Raw genomic sequence first — 19769 nt, 5'->3', positions numbered from 1 at the left:
TTCCCTTCTGTTCGATTTCCCCCTGCTGGTCTTTTTAGGTTCGTTCCCTTTTTTCTCTCTCCCTCCCTCTCTCTCTTCTCTCTATCGTTCCGTTCCTGCTCCCAGCTGTTCCTATTCCCCTAATCAATCATTTAGTCTTTCCACACCTGTTCCCTATCTTTTCCTCTGATTAGAGTCCCTATTTCTCCCCTTGTTTTCCGTTTCTGTCCTGTCGGATCCTTGTATATTGTTCACCGTGCTGTGTCTTTGTCTCGCCCTGTCGTGTCGTGTTTCCCTCAGATGCTGCGTGGTGAGCAGGTGTCTGAGTCTGCTACGGTCAGTGCCTTCCCGAGGCAACCTACAGTTTATGGTCAAGTCTCCAGTCTGTCCTCGTCATTACGACTGGAATTGTTTTTTATGCTTTGTTTACCGCTCCGATTTGTCTAGGAGTATTGCATATTTCCTTGACTGGAATAAAGACTCTGTTTTCGCCAAGTCGCTTTTGGGTCCTCATTCACCTGCATAACAGAAGGATCCGACCAAAGAATGGACCCAGCGACTACAGACGCTCGTAACACTGCCGTCGAGATCCAAGGAGCCATGCTCGGCAGACACGAGCAGGAATTGTCTGCTGCTCGTCATGCCGTGGAGAACCTGGCCGCTCAGGTTTCCGACCTCTCTGGACAGTTCCAGAGTCTTCGTCTCGTGCCACCTGTTACTTCCTGGTCTGCCGAGCCTCCGGAACCTAGGGTTAATAACCCACCTTGTTACTCCGGGCAGCCCACGTAGTGCCGCTCCTTTCTCACCCAGTGTGATATTGTGTTCTCTCTCCAACCCAACACATACTCTAGAGAGAGAGCTCGGGTTGCTTACGTCATATCACTCCTTACTGGCCGGGCTCGAGAGTGGGGCACAGCTATCTGGGAGGCAAGGGCTGATTGTTCTAACAATTACCAGAACTTTAAAGAGGAGATGATTCGGGTTTTTGACCGTTCAGTTTTTGGTAGGGAGGCTTCTAGGGCCCTGGCTTCCCTATGCCAAGGTGATCGATCCATAACGGATTACTCTATAGAGTTTCGCACTCTTGCTGCCTCTAGTGACTGGAACGAGCCGGCGCTGCTCGCTCGTTTTCTGGAGGGACTCCACGCAGTGGTTAAAGATGAGATTCTCTCCCGGGAGGTTCCTTCCAGTGTGGACTCTTTGATTGCTCTCGCCGTCCGCATAGAACGACGGGTAGATCTTCGTCACCAAGCTCGTGGAAGAGAGCTCGCGTTAACGGTGTTTCCCTGCTCCGCATCGCAACCATCTCCCTCCTCTGGCTCAGAGACTGAGCCCATGCAGCTGGGAGGTATTCGCATCTCGACTAAGGAGAGGGAACGGAGGATCACCAACCGCCTGTGCCTCTATTGCGGACTTGCTGGACATTTTGTCAATTCATGTCCAGTAAAAGCCAGAGCTCATCAGTAAGCGGAGGGCTACTGGTGAGCGCTACTACTCAGGTCTCTCCATCTAGATCCTGTACTACTATGTCGGTCCATCTACGCTGGACCGGTTCGGGTGCTACATGCAGTGCCTTGATAGACTCTGGGGCTGAGGGTTGTTTTATGGACGAAGCATGGGCTCGGAAACATGACATTCCTTTCAGACAGTTAGACAAGCCTACGCCCATGTTCGCCTTAGATGGTAGTCATCTTCCCAGTATCAGATATGAGACACTACCTTTAACCCTCACAGTATCTGGTAACCACAGTGAAACTATTTCTTTTTTGATTTTTCGTTCACCTTTTACACCTGTTGTTTTGGGTCATCCCTGGCTAGTATGTCATAATCCTTCTATTAATTGGTCTAGTAATTCTATCCTATCCTGGAATGTTTCTTGTCATGTGAAGTGTTTAATGTCTGCTATCCCTCCCGTTTCTTCTGTCCCCACTTCTCAGGAGGAACCTGGCGATTTGACAGGAGTGCCGGAGGAATATCATGATCTGCGCACGGTCTTCAGTCGGTCCCGAGCTAACTCCCTTCCTCCTCACCGGTCGTATGATTGTAGTATTGATCTCCTTCCGGGGACCACTCCTCCTCGGGGTAGACTATACTCTCTGTCGGCTCCCGAACGTAAGGCTCTCGAGGATTATTTGTCTGTGTCTCTTGACGCCGGTACCGTAGTGCCTTCTTCCTCTCCGGCCGGGGCGGGGTTTTTTTTGTTAAGAAGAAGGACGGTACTCTGCGCCCCTGCGTGGATTATCGAGGCTGAATGACATAACGGTTAAGAATCGTTATCCGCTTCCCCTTATGTCATCAGCCTTCGAGATTCTGCAGGGAGCCAGGTGCTTTACTAAGTTGGACCTTCGTAACGCTTACCATCTCGTGCGCATCAGAGAGGGGGACGAGTGGAAAACGGCGTTTAACACTCCGTTAGGGCATTTTGAGTACCGGGTTCTGCCGTTTGGTCTCGCCAATGCGCCAGCTGTTTTTCAGGCATTAGTTAATGATGTTCTGAGAGACATGCTGAACATCTTTGTTTTTGTCTACCTTGACGATATCCTGATTTTTTCACCGTCACTCGAGATTCATGTTCAGCACGTTCGACGTGTACTCCAGCGCCTTTTAGAGAATTGTCTCTACGTGAAGGCTGAGAAGTGCTCTTTTCATGTCTCCTCCGTTACTTTTCTCGGTTCTGTTATTTCCGCTGAAGGCATTCAGATGGATTCCGCTAAGGTCCAAGCTGTCAGTGAGTGGCCCGTTCCAAGGTCACGTGTCGAGTTGCAGCGCTTTCTAGGTTTCGCTAATTTCTATCGGCGTTTCATTCGTAATTTCGGTCAAGTTGCTGCCCCTCTCACAGCTCTTACTTCTGTCAAGACGTGTTTTAAGTGGTCCGGTTCCGCCCAGGGAGCTTTTGATCTTCTAAAAGAACGTTTTACGTCCGCTCCTATCCTCGTTACTCCTGACGTCACTAGACAATTCATTGTCGAGGTTGACGCTTCAGAGGTAGGCGTGGGAGCCATTCTATCCCAGCGCTTCCAGTCTGACGATAAGGTTCATCCTTGCGCTTATTTTTCTCATCGCCTGTCGCCATCTGAACGCAACTATGATGTGGGTAACCGCGAACTGCTCGCCATCCGCTTAGCCCTAGGCGAATGGCGACAGTGGTTGGAGGGGGCGACCGTTCCTTTTGTCGTTTGGACAGACCATAAGAACCTTGAGTACATCCGTTCTGCCAAACGACTTAATGCTCGTCAAGCTCGTTGGGCGTTGTTTTTCGCTCGTTTCGAGTTTGTGATTTCTTACCGTCCGGGTAGTAAGAACACCAAGCCTGATGCCTTATCCCGTCTTTTTAGTTCTTCAGTGGCTTCTACTGATCCCGAGGGGATTCTTCCTTATGGGCGTGTTGTCGGGTTGACAGTCTGGGGAATTGAAAGACAGGTTAAGCAAGCACTCACGCACACTGCGTCGCCGCGCGCTTGTCCTGGTAACCTTCTTTTCGTTCCTGTTTCTACTCGTCTGGCTGTTCTTCAGTGGGCTCACTCTGCCAAGTTAGCTGGTCATCCCGGCGTTCGAGGTACTCTTGCTTCTATTCGCCAGCGCTTTTGGTGGCCTACTCAGGAGCGTGACACGCGCCGTTTCGTGGCTGCTTGTTCGGACTGCGTGCAGACTAAGTCAGGTAACTCTCCTCCTGCCGGTCGTCTCAGACCGCTTCCCATTCCTTCTCGACCATGGTCTCACATCGCCCTAGACTTCATTACCGGTCTGCCTTTGTCTGCGGGGAAGACTGTGATTCTTACGGTTGTCGATAGGTTCTCTAAGGCGGCACATTTCATTCCCCTCGCTAAACTTTCTTCCGCTAAGGAGACGGCACAAATCATCATCGAGAATGTGTTCAGAATTCATGGCCTCCCGTTAGACGCCGTTTCAGACAGAGGCCCGCAATTCACGTCACAGTTTTGGAGGGAGTTCTGTCATTTGATTGGTGCGTCCGTCAGTCTCTCTTCCGGGTTTCATCCCCAGTCTAACGGTCAAGCAGAGAGGGCCAATCAGACGATTGGTCGCATACTACGCAGCCTTTCTTTCAGAAACCCTGCGTCTTGGGCAGAACAGCTCCCCTGGGCAGAATACGCTCACAACTCGCTTCCTTCGTCTGCTACCGGGTTATCTCCGTTTCAGAGTAGTCTGGGTTACCAGCCTCCTCTGTTCTCATCCCAGCTTGCCGAGTCCAGCGTTCCCTCCGCTCAAGCGTTTGTCCAACGTTGTGAGCGCACCTGGAGGAGGGTGAGGTCTGCACTTTGCCGTTACAGGGCACAGACTGTGAGAGCCGCCAATAAACGTAGGATTAAGAGTCCTAGGTATTGTTGCGGCCAGAGAGTGTGGCTTTCCACTCGCAACCTTCCTCTTACGACAGCTTCTCGTAAGTTGACTCCGCGGTTCATTGGTCCGTTCCGTGTCTCCCAGGTCGTCAATCCTGTCGCTGTGCGACTGCTTCTTCCGCGACATCTTCGTCGCGTCCATCCTGTCTTCCTTGTCTCCTGTGTCAAGCCCTTTCTTCGCACCCCCGTTCGTCTTCCCTCCCCCCCCCTCCCGTCCTTGTCGAGAGCGCACCTATTTACAAGGTACGTAAGATCATGGACATGCGTTCTCGGGGACGGGGTCACCAATACTTAGTGGATTGGGAGGGTTACGGTCCTGAGGAGAGGAGTTGGGGCCCGTCTCGGGACGTGCTGGACCGTTCGCTGATTGATGATTTCCTCCGTTGCCGCCAGGATTCCTCCTCGAGTGCGCCAGGAGGCGCTCGGTGAGTGGGGGGGGTACTGTCATGTTTTGTCTTATATTGTCTTGTCATTTTGCTTTCCCTTCTGTTCGTTTTCCCCCTGCTGGTCTTTTTAGGTTCGTTCCCTTTTTTCTCTCTCCCTCCCTCTCTCTCTTCTCTCTATCGTTCCGTTCCTGCTCCCAGCTGTTCCTATTCCCCTAATCAATCATTTAGTCTTTCCACACCTGTTCCCTATCTTTTCCTCTGATTAGAGTCCCTATTTCTCCCCTTGTTTTCCGTTTCTGTCCTGTCGGATCCTTGTATATTGTTCACCGTGCTGTGTCTTTGTCTCGCCCTGTCGTGTCGTGTTTCCCTCAGATGCTGCGTGGTGAGCAGGTGTCTGAGTCTGCTACGGTCAGTGCCTTCCCGAGGCAACCTACAGTTTATGGTCGAGTCTCCAGTCTGTCCTCGTCATTACGAGTGGAATTGTTTTTTATGCTTTGTTTACCGCTCCGATTTGTCTAGGAGTATTGCATATTTCCTTGACTGGAATAAAGACTCTGTTTTCGCCAAGTCGCTTTTGGGTCCTCATTCGCCTGCATAACAATCTTGGCCATGTTATGTTATAATCTCCACCTGGCCCCTCATAGCCTGGTTCCTCTCTAGGTTCTGGCCTTTCTAGGGAGTTTTCCCTAGCCACCGTGCTTCTACACCAGCATTGCTTGCTGTTTGGGGTTTCAGGCTGGTTTTCTGTATAGCACTTTGTGACATCAGCTGATGTAAGAAGGGCTTTATAAATAATTTTGATAGATTTTTTCTTCCTGAGTGGTATGACAGCTGCTTGGTCCCATGGTGTTTATACTTGCGTACTATTGTTTGTACAGATGAATGTGGTACCTTCAGGCATTTGGAAATTGCTCCCAAGGATGAACCAGACTTGTGGGGGTCTACACTTTTTTTCTGAGGTCTTGGATAATTTATTTTGATTTTCCCATGATGTCAAGCAAAGAGGCACTGAGTTTGAAGGTAGGCCTTGAAATACATCCACAGGCACACCTCCAATTGACTCATATTATGTCAATTAGCCTAACAGAAGCTTCTAAAGCCATGACATCATTTTCTGGAATTTTCCAAGCTGTTTAAAACAACAGTCAAATTAGTGTATGTAAATTTCTGACCAACTGGTATTGTGATACAGTGAATTATAAGTGATATAATCTGTCTGTAAACAATTGATGGAAAAATGACTTGTGTCATGCACAAAGTAGATGTCCTAACCGACTTGCCAAAACTATAGTTTGTTAACAAGAAATTTGTGGAGTGGTTGAAAAATAAGTTTTAATGACTCAATTAAAAATGTGTGTAAACTTCCGATTTCAACTGTAAAGTACCTATGTGGGGCTGTAGGCTATGGTCCTTGTTTGACTGACCTGTACCCTTGTTGCAGTCATAACAACAATACCTACTTATCTCTTCTAGCCATCAGAACAATCCTGCATAAACTGACTATCCCTGGCTGTACGAATAACAGACATACAGTACACACACATAGACCCACCCACACACACACACAGACCCACACACAAACAAAGACATTTATAAACATACACAATGGAAGTGACTGGAATCGAAAACATTTCAACCAATGTATATATTGGTTAACTTACAATGCTCTTACATTGAACACAGTGAGAATACAAACAGAGTAGAAGGAAAACATGAAGTAACGTTTCTAAAGGACATTCTTCTACAGTGTGTTTCATCAACTATAAACTTTGCTTGACAAGGAGATTCAAGGATGCAAGCTTTGAAAGCAGAGTGTCGATACACCAGCTTGTATACCTAACAAACAATGGTTTTCCTTCCTTGAGCCCTTTTTTCTCTTTCAAGGTTTGGGTGATAGGGAGGGAGGATACTCATTTCAACCACCATATCAAGTAACTGTCAGCATGTCTAGACCAGGGGTTTCAGATGCTGTTGCCTGGTCATCGCTAAGGAATTAAAGCCCTTGTGGGTCACAATACCGCTGGGCTTTAGGGCCTATAGAAACCAAACGGCCCATTGTTGTCACTGAGAACTTTACTTTTTCATGAGATGGCTGATAGGTTTGTTTTGTCTGCACTACCTCCTCCCAATCCATCACACGGCACTGACAAAATATTAAATGTTGACAGCTCCTCTGATTACGGGAGAGGGGAAATTAGTGCTTTCAACCTGAGGTTAGCCTTTAAGTGATCATCTTTCCACCTGTTATACCTTACCTTGCCTTTGTCCAGCCAAATGAAATTTGCAAGTCACAACTTCACAGGAGAGCCGTTTGAACGTAAAAATATTTGTTTATCAAATTGCATTTTTTTGGCATTAATGCCTTCTTCTCGAACATGTAAACTTTCATTAACAACAAACATGTATGCCATCTGTAAATACTGATTCAATTGTTTAATTACCAGCCTTGTTCGTTACGCCACAAAAAAGTAAGCAAACTTCCCACGATTGGCTAAGATAATGAGTGGGCTGGACATGCCGCTGAATGGGTGTAGACAAAGAAGAGCTCTTCACTACATACCAACTGTCACGTCTACCCCCGCTCCCCCTCTCTGGCGCTCGAGGGTGCCAGGCTGCCCATCATTACGCACACCTGTCGCCGTCGTTACGCACGTCAGCGCTTCATTGGACTCACCTGGACTCCATCACTTTATTGATTGCCTCCTCTGTCTTTGCCTCAATTTGATCCCTTTGTCAGCATTAATGTCGTTGGGTTTCCCCTGTCCAGACACTGTCCGTGTTTTGTTTCATGTCTGTTATTTATTAAATATTCACTCCCTGTACCTGCTTCTCGTCTCCCAGTGTCTGTCCTCACAAAAACTTAAAATGCCATTTTCTCAAAAGTGAGTTTACAAGTGTCTTACTTTCAAAGCAGAATAACTTTCCAATTGTTCCACAAGAATGCAGTGTATGATATAATTTTGAAGCTCTGAGTCTCTACTTTTATCCAGTGTTAAACACCATTTCAAATTTTGCTACATAAGACAAGTCACATTTACCATTTGAAGTTGTTAGTTTTTAATGATATTAACCAGGTGAATGCCTTTGATTGGGGGTGAGAACCAATTCTGCAGAACCTTAATGTCTCCACTAATGCTGCCTCTTAACTTATTTGGGGTAGGGGGCAGTATTGGGTAGCTTGGATGAAAACCGTGCCCAAATTAAGCTGCCTGCTACTCAGCCGTAAAAGCTAGAATATGCATAGAATTAGTATATTTTTAATAGAAAACACTCTGAAGTTTCTAAAAACCGTTTGAATGATGTCTGTGAGTATAACAGAACTCATATGGCAGGCAAAACCCTGAGAAAAAATCCAACCAGGAAGTGGGAAATCTGAGGTTTGTAGTTTTTCAACTTAGCCCCCATTGAAGATGGGTGATATTCGTTGTGTTTCACTTCCCAAGGCTTCCACTAGATGTCAACAGTATTTAGAACATGTATATAACATGTTCCACATAATTTGTACAGACAAAGGAATTGTCCGGTTGGAACATTTAATTAAGTTTTATGTAAAACATATCCTAAAGATTGATTCCATACTTAGTGTGGCATGTTTCTACGGGCTGTAACGGAACTTTTTGAACTTTTCATCTGATGCAACCTGAACGCGCTTTTGGATTTGTTTACCAAACGCCTTAACATAAGAAGATATTTGGACACAAATGATGGACATTATCAAACATTTATGATGGAACTGGGATTCCTGGGAGTGCATTCTGATGAACATCATCAAAGGTAAGTGAATATTTAAAATGCTATTTCTGAGTAATGTTGACTACCCAATATGGCGGGTATCTTTTTGGCTGCTTTGTTGTCTAAAGGCTGTACTCAGATTATTGCATGGTTTGCTTTCTCCATAAAAAAAATTGAAATCTGACACAGCGGTTGCATTAAGGAGAAGTTTATCTAAAGTTCCATGTTTAATAGTCGTATGTTTATCAATGTTTATTATGAGTATTTCTGTAAATTGCTGTGGCTCTCTGCAATATCACCGCATGTTTAGAACTACTGAACGTAACACGCCAATGTAAGATTTTGTTATATAAATATGAACTTGCATCCCACTTGGGCAAAAGCCAGGGAAAATGCAGCGCGGCAAATAAAAAAATAAATGATATAAAAATCTAACTTTCATTAAACCACACATGAAGGATACTTAATTAAAGCTACACTCGTTGTGAATCCAGCCAACATGTCAGACTTTAAAAGGCTATTATCTGATGATAGCACAACAGTAAACAAAGAGGGTAGCATATTTCAGCCCTGCAGGCGCTACACAAAACGCAGAAATAAAATATAAAACATGCCTTACCTTTGACGAGCTTCTTTTGTTGGCACTCCAATATGTCCCATAAACATCACAATTGGTCCTTTTGTTAGATTAATTCCGTCCATATATATCCAAAATGTCAATTTATTTGGCCCGTTTGATCCAGAAAAAAACAGCTTCCAAGATGCGCAATGTCACTACAAAATATTTCAAAAGTTGCCTATAAACTTTGCCAAAATATTTCAAACTACTTTTGTAATACAACCTTAGGTATTTTTAAACGTTGATAACTGATCAAATCTGTTTTCAATAGATGACGAGAGGAAGCTAACGCTACTTTTCAAGTCTAACGCAACTCTCAATAGTGTTACCCATTTCCTAGATGGCCGGACTTCTTCATTGCACAAAGGAATAACCTCAACCAAATTCCAAAGACTGGTGACATCCAGTGGAAGCGGTAGGAACTGAAAACAAGTTCCTAAGAAATATCGTTTGCCAATGAGAACTCACTGAACAGACATATACCTCAAAAAAACACAATTCTGAATGGTTAGTCCTCGGGGTTTTGCCTGCTACATAAGTTCTGTTATACTCACAGACATGATTCAAACATTTTTGGAAATTTCAGAGTGTTTTCTATCCAAATGTATTTCTATTAATATGCATATCTTATATTCCTGGCATGAGTAGCAGGAAGTTGAAATTGGGCATGCTATTTATCCAAAATGTGAAAATGCTGCCCCCTATACCTTAAGAAGTTAACAAAGTCATACCTTTGGTTAATACTGGATGGGAAAGGGAGTCCTCTTCTCCTGTAATTTACAACAGGTTGTGAACTGGCATGACAAGTACAGAAAAACTCTGTAGATCTGATGCCAGGAGCACCAACAACCCAGTACAGCAATCTTTCCACCACACATCACCTGGCCCTCGTCCACCAAAGTAAATCTGTGAAAGCCATCCATCCACGACCACATCCAGTCCAGAGCCTCCAGGTGGGCAGCACAGGCCCAAGAGGACAATGGAGCCCTTTCTCCTGCAGCTGGAGAAATTGACTCCATGAGGCAAGGACAATAAGAGCTCTTTACCATCTTAGAATTAGTGCCCAATTTAGCAATCAACATGTGCATAATGGGAGAAGGAACTCATCCCAACCCCTCTACACCCGGAGAAGACCACACAGGTAACTGAGAGGGGAGAACTCAGTTCCCATGGAGGACTGTGTCTGTTGGGCAAGGGGGGACTGACCTGATACTTAAATATATACAGTAGAGATCTGATATGAGTTAGACCACACATACAGAATAACTGAAGTTCAATTCCTCCAAAAAGTTTTCCCCCATCCTATATCTCCCTATCCCATAAGAAATTAGGTGTTGAGGGGATTCAGAGGAGGCTGGATGGTTTGTAATCCAAGATAAGCATGAGACCGTCCCTCCAACCCGACAACAAAGGAGAAGAAACCCTGGGGAAAACTCACGCAGAAGCGACAACAACAAAAAGTCTGATGGCCTATATTTAACAGTGATGGGAATTGTGGGGCGAGCCATACAGGAACACTTTCAATGCATGGTGAAGGTCAATTGGGGAAAATTGGGGCTTATTTTCTCCCCTCCACCCCTCTCTCCTCAGCAATAAATAGATGAGCATTGTTTAGCAAAACAATGAGCCACTTCCAAAGACCGGCCTTTTAGTCTCAGAGGCTGAGTTCACACATCCATGAACAGCGTGTGACTGTGAGCAGAGAAATAAGACTTCACAGGAAGTGGGAACTGGGACGTTATAATCGGAGTCATTAACCCACAGCCTCTCATGACTCCAGTATCTACAGAGGAGAAGGACTTGATATGTATTACCTCTACAACCAACCAGAGGACAAATGCAGCTCTATAAGGTGTGTTGGTATGGGGAGTTATAGCCACATCTAGAGCTGTTGCAGTGACAGTATTACCGCCACACCAGCGGGCACGAGTCATGAATGCAGTCAAATTCAACATTACTGTTGTCATGGAGAGAGAGAGTAATTTCTTCAAAACAATCATCTTTATTTAATATTGATTAATTATTGCAATAATGACGCTGTCGATCCCACACTCGAGTGTTGGACCGAGAGCCTTCACAATAATGAAAAAACAGAGGTCTTATATAGTAGGCCTAAAAATGCTTAGTCATGGCTGATTCCACCCCTCCCATGCAGATCGGGGCATCATAAGCCACCTTGGGTTCATCTTCTTTTACCCCAACACAGTTTAGTTTCCCAGATGAAAGGATGATTAGAAACAATGAGGGGTTTTGTTCTACTCCTCCAGGCTATCTCCATCTTGAGTCACACGCCACATCTTGTCTATGGAATGCAGGCTGTAGGTTATCACCAAGCCATAAATAAATGGTCAGTTCAAGCTCCAGAGCCCCAAATTAGTCCCACAAAAGGTTGCAAAGTTCAAGGGGGCCGAATACTTTCGCAAGGCACTGTATATCATGTGACGATAGAAATGTTTCTATTGTTTCATTATGCGCTATCACACAATTGGACGAATCTTTGCGCTTGTGTAGAAGAAAATTTGCAACACAAACAAACACGGAGGAGAGTGAACGTGACACAGAGCACGGAGACATAGAGCTCGTACCTAAAAGAGGGGCTACTTTGGTCGCATGGACGTGGTTCGGGTATGAAAAGTCTGACATGGACCAGAAAACCATCCTCTGCTAAATATGCAGCAGGCCGGTCCCTCCAACAGGTCCAAACACCACTAAACTTTTACCACCTACGCAAGAATCATGTGAAACAGTACGGAGAGAGTCTACGGAGACACAAAAAAGTACAGTCGAGTGCTCAAAACAAAACCTTGACTCAGACGTTGCAAGAGGCTTTTGCCCGCGGCACACTATATGGCAAAGAATCACGAAGATGGAAGGAGATAAGAGCTGCCATGACAACTTACATCTGCAAAGACATGGCCCCAATTTACACGGTCGAGAAACAGGGTTTTCATGTGTTGGTGCTGAACCCAAGGTACCAAATGCAAATTGATATGTGACACATTAATGCCAAAATAACACGGAAAACAGGCAAGCCCCCCCCTCCAAAAAAAATATATATACACATACATACATACATATATATATATATATATATATACGTATATGTAGAAGGATATATATATATACACATATGTAGAAGGATATATATATATACACAGTTGAAGTCGGAAGTTTACATACACCTTAGCCAAATACATTTAAACTCTGTTTTTTTTACAATTCCTGGCATTTAATCATGTAAAAATTCCCTGTTTTAGGTCAGTTAGGATAGCCACTCCAATACCTTGACTTTGTTGTCCTTAACCCATTTTGCCACAACTTTGGAAGTATGCTTGGGGTCATTGTCCATTTGGAAGACTCATTTGCGACCAAGCTTTAACTTCCTGACTGATGTCTTGAGATGTTGCTTCAATATATCCACATAATTTTCCATCTTCATGATGCCATTTATTTTGTGAAGCGCACCAGTCCCTCCTGCAGCAAAGCACCCCCACAACCTGATGCTGCCACCCACGTGCTTTGCAGTTGGGATGGTGTTCTTCGGCTTGCAAGCATCGCCCTTTTTCCTCCAAACATAACGATGGTCATTATGGGCAAACGGTTCTATTTTTGTGTCATCAGACCATGATTTCAGTTTAGAAGGATTTCACAAGGATTTCAGTTTAGAATAAATTGCACTCTATACTAAGCATTTCATAAAGTACATCTAAAGGCACAGCATTCTACCCATCAAGTGCCTAGCATAAAGTACAGCATTGTACCCATCAAGTGCCTAGCGTAAAGTACAGCATTGTTCCATCAAATGCCTAGCGTAAAGTACAGCATTCTACCCATCAAGTGCCTAGCATAAAGTACAGCATTGTACCCATCAAGTGCCTAGCGTAAAGTACAGCATTCTACCCAACAAGTGCCTAGCGTAAAGTACAGCATTCTACCCAACAAGTGCCTAGCGTAAAGTACAGCATTCTACCCATCAAGTGCCTAGCGTAAAGTACAGCATTCTACCCATCAAGTGCCTAGCGTAAAGTACAGCATTCTACCCATCAAGTGCCTAGCGTAAAGTACAGCATTCTACCCATCAAGTGCCTAGCATAAAGTACAGCATTCTACCCTGTGCTTCCAATGATCACTGATAATACTCTTAATGCAAACCGAGTGAATTGCTCCACATGCATCATATACTGTGGTACATACAAATCAAACAGATATAGTGCTGCCTGTTATAGGCACAGAGCATCCATATGACTTGACATTCAATGTTGTGCTACTAGTGCTTTTACAACTACAGTTAAGCAACAGTAAATTAGATTCGCAAACATATCAATTGTAAAATGGTTTGGATGAATCTAAATAAAATCTGCAAGCTTGTGCAAATGTCCAGTGTAAGAGAGTGAAATGGAAAGAGAGATGGAGAGTGATGGGGATGGATGGAGAGGTAAAAGAGTTGAGGATCTATCCTCGTCCTCAGGATTCTTTTGGACAGGCTGAGAACTCAATGTATTCTTCATTCTGAAACACACAAGGGGAAAACGGTTAAGAGGTCAATTTCAAGCAGTGCTGTTCAATATAGAGAGCAGCAGTAATGACATCAAATGAAGGCTTTCTTTGCCATCTCTGCTACTAATCCACATAATTATCTCAGAGTAAACATCTCACCAGGCGGTCATCATACCAGACAACACAGCTTAGAGGCCATCACAGGAACAAATCACCAAAGCCAGGCAGACTACAACTGCAAAGGTTTGTGTCACTGTCTAATCAAAACCAGGCAGCCATTTTGAAAACACCTGTTCAGGCCAGGCTACAACGAGTGGTACTCATGTAGGTCATACTCAGATGCAACACATCACCATACGATGAGAGGAGACACAGGTACGACCACCAAGCATAGGAGAATCCATAGAGCTAGCTGTGGCCATTCTAGACTTACCTCAGCATCATCTTTAAACAGAGGCTGGAAGTAAAGCAAAACAAAACATGTAATTGGAGCACATGGCAAAGTTGAAACAACGTCCCTATTCTGTAGCCTACATGGTTTTACTAGCCTATATGTCAAATCCAATGTATAGGCTACCTCTTGGATGCTTCATGCCACACCATTCATTCACAATCATGGATCGTAGTAATGTTTTAGTTGTCGTAAATATATTGCTAAACTTGGTCAAATCTGTTAATACAGGGATGAGATGAGACTCATTCTCGACCGAAGATGGATTATCTCATTACTTTCATCTGACTGATGAGGAAAAACAGTGGTGACTATAGGAGGTTTTTAATAAACAGGAAATAGTGACAAGTTGAAGACAGAAAAACAGTGGATAATACAGTGTGCTGAACTGGTTTAGGTTCGTCAGACAATATAAACTGACAAAGACCGGTACAGTAAAATATTATTCACTTTGATTGATTTCAGTGAGCTCAGGTCGGAGAGCGAAGCTCTCTTAATTGAAGCAGAGATGAATGCTGTTGGAGGAGCACAGAGGAGAACAGTAACGCTAGATCATAGTCCATCTCTTACCTGGGCGTGGGACTGGCTGACCTGGTGTATGAAGTCAATCACAACTTCATTCCCCACAGCCTTAGCCTAAGAGAGAAAACCTAATGATCCATCTTACAAAACTAGTCTGGGTTACCTTCATCAAATCACATTTTATTGGTCACATGCAGTTGTAGCGAAATGCTTGTGTTTTTAGCTCCAACAGCGCAGTAATATCTAACAATTCACAACAATACACACATCTAAAAGTAAAAGAATGGAATGTCAGAGTGGCATAGACTAAAATACAGTCGAATAGAATACAGTATATACATATGAGATGAGTAAAGCAAAAATATGTAAACATTATTAGTGACTAGTTTTCCATTATTAAAGTGGCCAGTGATTTCAAGTCTATGTATAGAGGGCAGCAGCCTGTAAGGTGCAGGGTTATGTAAACAGGGTGGAAGCTGCCTAGTGATGGCTATTTAACAGTCTGATGACCTTGAGATTGAAGCTGTTTTTCAGTCTCTCGTGCACAGCTTTGATGCACCTTTACTGACCTCAACTTCTGGATGAACAGGCACTGGCTCGGGTGGTTGTTGTCCTTGATGATCGTGCAGTTGCCGTACCAGGTGGTGATATACAGTCCAACAGGATGCTCTCAATTGTGCATCTGTAAAAGTTTGAGGGTTTTAGGTGCCAAGCCAAATTTCTTTAGCCTCCTGAGTTTGAAGAGGCGCTGTTGTGCCTTCTTCACCACACTGCCTGTGGGTGGACCATTTCAGATCGTCAGTGATGTGTACGCCAAGGAACTTGAAGATTTCCACCTGCTCCACTCTGATGTTTCCTGAAGCCCATGATCAGCTTCTTTGTTTTGTCAACATTGTTGGTAGTCAGGCCAACTACTGTTGTGTCGTCTGCAAACTTGATGATTGAGTTGGAGGTGTGCGTGGCCACCCAGTCATGGGTAAACAGAGAGTACGGGAGGGGGCTGAGCAAGCACCCTTGTGGGGCCCCTGTATTGTGGATCAGCGAAATGTTGGTGTTGTTTCCTACCTCCACCACCTGGATGCTGCCTGTCAGGAAGTCCAGGTCCCAGTTGCACAGGGCGGGGTTCAGACCCAGGGCACCAAGCTTTATGATGCACTTGGAGGGTACTATGGTGTTGAATGCTGACCTATAGTCAATGAACAGCATTCTTACATAGGTATTCCTCTTGTCCAGATGGGACAGGGCAGAGTAATGGCGATTGCATCGTCTGTGGATCTATTGGGGCGGTAAGCAAATTGAAGTGGGTCTATGGTGTAAGGTAGAGGTGATATGATCCTTAACTAACCTCTCAAAGCACTTCATGATGACAAAAGTGAGTGCTATGGGGCGATAGTCAGTTAGTATACAATCCTTTACTTTTCATGTTACATAACTAGTCTGTGTTCCCTATATTATCCATGTTACATAACTAGTCTGTGTTGCCTTTACGATCCATGTTTGTAAGTTGGAGAGAGGCTCCCAGTCCCAAACACTCACCACCTCCATCGGCGTCTGCCCGTCGTAGCCTGGCGTGTCTAGGTCTCCCCCAGCCAGGTGCCACATCTCCAGGCCCTTGATGTCAGCACTGGCTGCCAGACTGCGACACAGTACCAGATAATTCAATGGGAGGGTTGATATTCAAGAGGTTTCATGATAAAGGGACTAAACAAGCAATCAGATATCATAGTATAATCTTAGAATAAACACGCTACTTGATTCTGAATAGGACTGAGTGTGCTTGTTTGCTTCCAAAGACAAAGGCCTTGCTCCAGTAACAGACCAAATATTCACTTTAATAAAAGAGAGATATTAGTTAAACGGAGCAATTCAGGGTTCTGTGGTGGTGGTGATGTTTGGATGCTGCAGAGGTATGAAGCTATGTGGTCAGGGAGCATTCCAAGTGTTTATGGCAACAACTGGTCATACCTGCACAAACTATGTAGGATCAGTCTTTGGGCAATGCATGTGTGAGAAAGTGCTGTATGTTTCTCACCTGCACAGCTCTGAGCCGGCATCTTCCAACTCATCCCTGGAGAAATGAGCTCCAGTCTTTCTCAGCAGCTTCACCACCTCTTTGTGTCTGAATGGACAGACAGACACACATGCATAGATATGACCGATGAAGGTAGAAAGAAAATCAACATCACACAGTGTGAGTCAGAGTCAACTGAAACCATAAGGTGGAACAGTACTGATCCATTGTTTGAGGTCTGATTTATTAGGACTGCAACGTGCCTTAGTCATATTTCTAGTTTTCAAAGTATCTGCTGATTACAAATGCTCTCCATCCAACCTCACTGAGCTCGAGCTGTTTTGCAAGGAGGAATGGGAAAAAATTTCAGTCTCTCGATGTGCAAAACTGATAGAGACATACCCCAAGCGACTTACAGCTGTAATCACAGCAAAAGGTGGCGCTACAAAGTATTAACTTCAGGGGGCTGAATAATTTTGCACGCCCAATTTTTCAGTTTTTGATTTGTTAAAAAAGTTTGAAATATCCAATAAATGTCGTTCCACTTCATGATTGTGTCCCACTTGTTGTTGATTCTTCACAAAAAAAATACAGTTTTATATCTTTATGTTTGAAGCCTGAAATGTGGCAAAAGGTCACAAAGTTCAAGGGGGCCGAATACTTTCGCAAGGCACTGTATGAAAGCTGGTGGTTCCTTTTAACATGGGTCTTCAATATTCCCAGGTAAGACGTTTTAGGTTGTAGTTATTATAGGACTATTTCTCTCTATACCATTTGTATTTCATATACTTTTGACTATTGGATGTTCTAATACGTACTTTAGTATTGCCAGCCTAATCTTAGGAGTTGATAGGCTTGAAGTCATTAACAGCGCAATGCTTGAAACACAGTGAAGAGCTGCTGGCAAATGCAAGAAAGTGCTGTTTGAATGAATGCTTACGAGCCTGCTGCTGCCTACCACCGCTCAGTCAGACTGCTCTATCAAATCATAGACTTAATTATAATATAATAACACACAGAAATACGAGCCTTAGGTCATTAATATGGTCAATTGGGGCGGCAGGATAGCCTAGTGGTTAGAGCGTTGGACTAGTAACCGGAAGGTTGCAAGTTTAAACCCCCGAGCTGACAAAGTACAAATCTGTCGTTCTGCCCCTGAATAGGCAGTTAACCCACTGTTCCTAGGCCGTCATTGAAAATAAGAATTTGTTATAACTGACTTGCATAGTTAAATATAGGTTAAAAATGTTAAAAATAAGGAAACTATCATTTTGAAAACAAAACGTTTATTCTTTCCGTGAAATACGGAACCGTTCCGTATTTTATCCAACGGGTGGCATCCATAAGTCTAAATATTGCTGTTACATTGCACAACCAATGTTATGTCATAATTATGTACAATTCTGGCAAATTAATTACGGTCTTTGTTAATTACGGTCTTTCACACAGTTCACAACGAGCCAGGCGGCCAAAACTGCTGCATATACCCGGACTCTGCTTGCACATAATGCAAGAAAAGTGACACAATTTCCCTAGTTGAAAGAAATTCCTGTTAGCAGGCAATATTAACGAAATACGCAGGTTTAAAAATATATACTTGTGTATTGATTTTAAGAAAGGCATTGATGTTTATGGTTAGGTACACATTGGTGTAACGACAGTGCTTTTTTCACGAATGTGCTTGTTAAATCACCCGTTTGGCGAAGTAGGCTGTGATTCAATAATAAATTAACAGGCACAGCATCGATTATACGCAACTCAGGACAAGCTAGATAAACTAGTAATATCATCAACCATGTGTAGTTAACTAGTGATTATGTTAAGATTGATAGTTTTTTATAAGATAAGTTTAATGCTAGCTAGCACCTTACCTTGGCTCCTTGCTGCACTTGCATAACAGGTAGTCAGCCTGCCACGCAGTCTCCTCGTGGAGTGCAATATAATCAGCCATAATCGTGTCCAAAAATTCAGATTACCGATTGTTATGAAAACTTGAAATCGGTCCCAATTAATCGGCCATTCCGATTAAATCGGTCGACCTCATTTATATAATTGTTTATTTATTAATTAAGCCACATACAAACAGTCACTTTTGTTTTCTTGAGTAAAGCCGCTCCAAAATGCTGGTGTTTCAGCCTAGCTCAGTGCTTTGTGGTGGTGGGGAAAGCCAGTAGAAAATACGGAGAGTTGCGCCATGATTGGCTCAGAATTCTGTCACTCATGGGGACACTGAATCACTGACAAGACTAAGGGTAGACCTAGACAATTCTATCCCCTTGGGTGCTACCATAGAGTTACAATAGAAGTGCCCATCCAAGAAGGCTCAAGGTCATTGGGCACAGATAAAATGAAATCAAATCACATTAAATGTACAGTAGCTTTGATTGGACTGATCATGTCAACATCCTACTTTCAAAATCTTAGCTAGCAGTCATCATTATGAATCAAGTCGACAATCTACTGGCAAATCCTTTTTAATCCTTATGAGTAGAAATAATAGATAAAGCTCATTGGCCATACATTACACAACAAGTTGGAAATCGCAAATTCAACCAGGAGTGGTTTGGAAGGAATCAGTGGCTAATGGCAAGCATTGCAAAGCAATCACTAGCCTGCTATTCAGTGGAGTGGCTTTGCTGTCCCAAATCTGGGATTAAAGGGCTCTTTTCCAAGTTTAAAATTATGAACATTCAACATTGGCCAGGCTGTCAATGAAGCATAATTTGTGCCGCACTCAAAACAACTTAAGTGAGAACTGCGAAAACGTTACTTCAGTGAGTTCAAGACAACTGGGAAGTTGGGAATAAACAATCTTAGTAGCCCATGTACTACTAACATGGTCTATTTTCACCTCATCATTTTGTCTACTGTTCTGACTTGGTGGTGCACATGTAGCCTATAACCTGTGTGAGAAATGTAATCATTGAATATTGTAAGAGCTTTCATTGTCTGCTTACATGCCCTACGGTTCTGACCTGGTGTACAGGGACAACACTGTAAGAATGGCCCATGTTCTGAATTCTGTCGCTGTACATTTCAAAAGTGCTGAACAAATAGTTATTGACCTTGTTCGTCCTAGCTCGCTCATTAATGTCTTAATCGAAATTACAGATTGCCTCTTATCCTCGTCGTCCTCTTATGCCATAGTTTGTACATCTCAATTGTCAGCAGAAATCACATTTGTTTAAGCAAGTCGCCATATCAGCAATGTTTT

At 43.8% G+C, this 19769-nt stretch overlaps 1 protein-coding gene across 4 annotated transcripts in view; it reads right to left on the bottom strand.

Annotated features, from left to right (window-relative positions):
• Positions 1-12572: 12572 nt before the first annotated feature.
• The window catches only part of LOC124002140 (60 kDa lysophospholipase-like), a 52087-nt gene continuing 44890 nt past the window's right edge, over positions 12573-19769 (bottom strand). The window contains exons 14-18 of one of the 4 annotated variants that reach the window (XM_046309445.1): positions 16577-16663; positions 16081-16180; positions 14593-14658; positions 14005-14028; positions 12573-13583 (exon numbers count right to left, since the gene is read on the bottom strand). In XM_046309445.1, coding sequence (XP_046165401.1) covers positions 13539-13583; positions 14005-14028; positions 14593-14658; positions 16081-16180; positions 16577-16663 — 322 coding nt within the window. In that variant the 3' untranslated portion in view covers positions 12573-13538. Of the gene's footprint in view, positions 13584-13637; positions 14029-14592; positions 14659-16080; positions 16181-16576; positions 16664-19769 lie in introns of those variants that run through there. The other 3 variants (XM_046309446.1, XM_046309443.1, XM_046309444.1) reach the window with 3 other exon arrangements.

The sequence above is a fragment of the Oncorhynchus gorbuscha genome, linkage group LG17 (assembly GCF_021184085.1).
Source record: "Oncorhynchus gorbuscha isolate QuinsamMale2020 ecotype Even-year linkage group LG17, OgorEven_v1.0, whole genome shotgun sequence".
Classification (NCBI taxonomy): Eukaryota; Metazoa; Chordata; class Actinopteri; order Salmoniformes; family Salmonidae; genus Oncorhynchus; species Oncorhynchus gorbuscha.
This window is presented reverse-complemented; position numbering and strand designations above follow the sequence as displayed.